This window comes from Ailuropoda melanoleuca, chromosome 14 (genome assembly GCF_002007445.2).
Source record: "Ailuropoda melanoleuca isolate Jingjing chromosome 14, ASM200744v2, whole genome shotgun sequence".
NCBI lineage: Eukaryota > Metazoa > Chordata > Mammalia > Carnivora > Ursidae > Ailuropoda > Ailuropoda melanoleuca.
The window spans coordinates 92,518,371-92,523,161 of NC_048231.1; the positions used below are offsets into that span (position 1 = coordinate 92,518,371).

Below are 4,791 nucleotides of genomic sequence, written 5' to 3' on the forward strand. Positions count from 1 at the left end.
GCGCACACACACACACACACACACACACACACACACACACACACACACGGAGCGGGAGCAGCAGGCAGAGGGAGAAGCAGGCTCTCCACTGAGCAGGGAGCCTGATGCAGGGCTTGATCCCGGAGTCCCTGGATCATGACCTGAGCTGAAGGCAGATGCTTAACCAACTGAGCCACCCAGGCGCCCCCCTCTGGCTGCTTTTAATATTTTCTTTTCGTTTTTGGTTTTCAGCAATTTGATTATGTGCCTAACTTTCTGTTCTCTTTATCTTCATTGGTGTTCTCTGAGCTTCTTAAATTTGTATCTGGCCCATCTCTTGTCTTACCTATTGTTGACTACAATTTCACGTGTGTCAGATTCTTTGCTGTTGTCCCATGGGTCCCTGAGGCTTTGGTGATTTTTTTTTCAATCTTTTTTTCTCTCTGTTCTTGAGTTTGGATAATTTCTAGTAATCTATCTTGAAAGTCACTGATTCCTTCCTCAGTTATTTCCATTTTGTTATTAAACTGTTTAGAGAATTTTAAATTTCAGAAAATTTTCTCTTTTAGAGTTTCCATTGGTATTTTCATAGACTCTATTTTTCTTCTAAGATTTCTTCCTTTCTTTCATTGTGTGCACATATTCCTTTACTTCACTGAGCATAATTTTAGTAATATTAAAATCTTAGTCTACTAAGCATAGTTTTAGTAATTTTAAAAACTTGGTCTTCTAATTTCAGCATCTAGATTATCTTCAAGTTGGTCCCTCTTGATTGTGTTTAGTCTTGAGATGGGGTCGCATTTTACTGGTTCTTGTGTATCAAGTAGTTTTGGACTGTTTGGTGTGCAAATATATGTTATGCTGTGGAGACAGGAGTCTGTTTATTTTTTCAAACAGTGTTGTGTTTTTTCATAAAAAATTATTTTCTTGAATTCAGTTTGCAAACTGTCATGTAGTAGCTCAAATTTCATTTCAGGTTGTCTTTGTTTGTTTTGGGTGTTTTCCTCTTCAGCTGGACTGGTTGCAGTCTGCCCTGTGTGTGTGGTTTCATTGTTCAGGAGTTAGCCAGAGATTTGGGCAGGGAAACTTGAGTTGTTTTAAAGTAGCTTAGTTGGTGTGAGCATTTTTGTCTTAAGTTTATTGTTTTAGTAGAATTTAGAATCATAGGTAAATGATTTCCAGTGTTTTATCTTGACAATTAAAAATAAGTTTCTTTTTTTTTTCTCATTATTTATTACAGATCGAGCTGGGAGCATCAGTACTCTTGATTCTTTAGACTTTGCAAGATATTCAGATGACGGTAACAGGGAGACAGATGAGAGAGTGGCAGGTGAGTACACTGTAAAGACAGATTTGGATTCTTTGACATTCAAGAAATAATAAAATGACTTGAGGAATTCTCTTCCTTCATGATTTGGTATGTGAATATAATTATGTAGTTACTACACAGAGTTATGTTACTAATTTTTTGGCTACAGGGAACATCTGAACCGTCAACTTCCTCTTCCAGTTGTGCTGTGAGGTTCTGGTTATGCATAGCTAAAATTTGCTGAGTTCTGCTTGTGACCAACAGTTTACAACCATGTAGTTCTCTAAATGGTGTAAAGCAGGTTCAAGTTAGCCATAGTTTAGTACAAAATTAGTTGGACCTTGTCTTCCTCATTCCTTTGATCTTCCAAACCAGGGCTGATATTTTGGTGTTGTATATCAACACAACACTACTGGTTGTAAAAATTGGTTGAAATACTTCTGTGCTGGCTGGTGAATAAACCTTTGTCTTGAGACCTCTGGGTGCTCCCTAGCCGTCACAGCATCTCTTCAAAAATTTCCCTTGACTTTCCAATAAGCCAGAAAATAAAGGGTTAATACTTGGGACAGCAGGGGCCTCTAGGACCTTGCTTATTCCAGTAGGAAGACCAACATTCTTTTTAAATGCTTGGTTACTCATACCAATCTCCTTCCCCTCACCTCCCCTCTCCACTTTCCCACCTGTTCTGCCCACATCTACTGAAGCCAGATAGATTCTGGTCCAGTCCACCCTGGAAATTATCAGCGTAGTAGCCCTGGCTCCTTTAGTGTCAAATGTTTGGTACCTGTCAGGTGCTTCAAAGCTGTGGCTATCTGTAATTGAAGATGTTCTTGAGTCCTTTGCAGGAATTATAATATTCATAGGACATTGGCTCTTAGATGGGGAAAGCAGACAATGAGTTAGATAGTTTGATCTCCATCAGAGTGGTGGGCACTCCTGGAGCAGGAAGGATGCCACATGGGACAGATGGGGCCCGTGGGGGCAATATGATATCAGGGAATACCCATAATGTGGATTACTTTCTCGACCAAGTCTGTTGATTTTTTCTTTCATTTACTGGGACAAGTTTGTTACAGTCTACCAAATGTTTACCTGTCAAGGTCATTATGGATAAAAGTGAATACTAATTTTTATGTAGCACTTGCTCTATTCTAATCACCATTGTAGATGTGTATTAACTCATTGACTTACAGAGTCTCCACCCCAGGAGACTGAGACACTCAGAGGGTTTATTTAAGACTTTAGTGGCAAGGCTAGAATTCAAATTCAAATGCAGATACCCCAGCAACAGAGCCCACAGCTGTGCCATATAGTATGTCATAGCAGGAAGGATGAGGTTTAACCTGATTAAAAATGACATTTCAATATATGATTTTAATCCATTGCTTAAGAATAGAAATATTTAATAATTTTAAATCTCAGACAATATTGTATGAGTTAGAAAAAAATGATGTAACAGTTTTCATTTCAGCAGAAGCTAAGAGAGGATTCAACAGTGTAAATAATAGTAATATCAGTTGAATGGGGAAATCATTGGAAGAGTTTAATCTGGCTCCCTATATCAAATCATGATTTTTAATCATAAGTATTATTTGTTGGCTTGTATCAAAACAGTAAATCACATCAGTTTTATCTAAAATTTAACAAATTAAATGGAAATTATTTGAATAATTTTAGGACTAATTTATCCTATTTATTATTTGTTAAGTCTCATGTTATATAATTATGTTTTATATGTTAAATATTAGATATTTTATGCTATATGTTAAATACTAAATACATGGTAGTTTATTAAGGAGACTAACTGAATGTATCTGGTTTTGTATGTTTTATTACTGTTCAAATGGTTATATAATTAGAAAGTAAGTCCTACCCAAAAATAGATCACATAATTATTTTCTTTCCTTTAATTTCCATTTGAAAACCTAAATTTTAGATTAGTCAGATTTAAGAGGTTCATTATTCTTGTTATTTAAGTATTTTAGTGTTCCTAATTAGGGGAAGCATTATTGATGTAAAAGCAAAATATTATAACCAAGCATACTTAAAAATGAAATGTTATAAATACGTGGTGGTTTTGACTTTGTATTTTTAATCTAAAGATTATACTCTGTCTCTAGGTTTGGGGAGATAAAGTAATTTTTGATCATTACACAGTGCTAATATGTAAACAAATGCTTTTCATTTTCGTTGGAAAAGGGAAGGAAAACATGTTAGTACAAGAAAATTACTTTCAGACTTTTAATGCTCTTCTACCATAGCCTGTAATTGAATCAGATGTGTGATATGTGGGTGAAACTTTATGAAAAAGTTTCAATTAATCACAGTTCCCATTTCCAAAAAGATCTGTGGCTCTTTGCTACCCCTTGATAGTAACTTAAAAGCTTATCTAAAGACCAATTATCCAGAAAAGATCCTGTCATCTGTCATTGGATCACATGTAAATCTCACTAAGAAAGAACAAATTTATTAAATTTTTCTGTACCTATCTGGAATAGAAGGAGATTATAGATAACACAGGTATTGAGTCCATTGTCCTAACACGTAAATGTAGGGTCTGCTCCAACCTTTATTCAGCTGCAGCTGTTTATAAGACAAATAGATATGTTTGTTTTCAGCATCATTCTTACCATCTTTTTCCTAAATTTAAAAATCTGGTTATTTTATCAAGTCTATATTAGTTTTCCTTCAAAGAGGAAGACATCTCTAAATGAACTAATGTTTATTGAGCATCTGCTCTGTGTCAGGCACTGTGCTGGGGTGCTTTGTATAATATATTTATCTTATCTTGTTAACAATCCTGAAGGATAGGTCATGATATCCTTATTTTATAGATCAGAAAACTGAGGTTCACATGATTGACAGATTTGCCCAGAAGCCTCACCATGTGATAAGAGATTAGGATGTGAACACATAAGTTTTTATTCCAGAGCCCACAGTATATCTTTTAGTACCAGGCTATAGCTTTGACCCATCTGTACATGCCTTTGGGTGGATAGCCAATTTGTGTCTTTCCTATACAAGACTATTTCAACATAGCCATTTTCTTTTAAAAGAAATAAATTTTTAAAAAGCTTTCATTTTAAATATTTTCCATTTCTGAATTTAGAAGTGTAAATTTTCACATAAAAATGATTTTAAAAGTAGTAGACACCAAACCAAAATGAGCTTAACCTAACTGAGCTTTCTGTATGTTATTAAAGAAATCTAGTGTTACTTGGTGCGTGTACAGTGCACCTCTTAAATTTTCAAGTTTTCTTAAAGATAATAAGGGACATGCATATTCTAAATATTGGGATTGCCATTTTAAAATTTATTTTAGACATTCTGAGCATCTGCTATGTGTTAGGTACTAGATATAGAAACATGAGATAAAGTTTCTGCTGTCAAGGAATTTGTCCTGAAAAATGTCTATATCTGTAATATATATAAATGTTCAGGGGCGCCTGGGTGGCACAGCGGTTAAGCATCTGCCTTCGGCTCAGGGCGTGATCCCGGCGTTA

At 35.3% G+C, this 4,791-nt stretch overlaps 1 protein-coding gene across 1 annotated transcript in view; it reads left to right on the plus strand.

The window, feature by feature from the left end:
• Window positions 1-4,791, plus strand: part of RELCH (RAB11 binding and LisH domain, coiled-coil and HEAT repeat containing) — a 65,732-nt gene that overhangs the window by 1,245 nt on the left and 59,696 nt on the right. Inside the window, exon 2 of the mRNA XM_034642212.1 lies at window positions 1,162-1,309. Coding sequence (XP_034498103.1) covers window positions 1,162-1,309 — 148 coding nt within the window. The remainder of the gene's footprint in view (window positions 1-1,161; window positions 1,310-4,791) is intronic.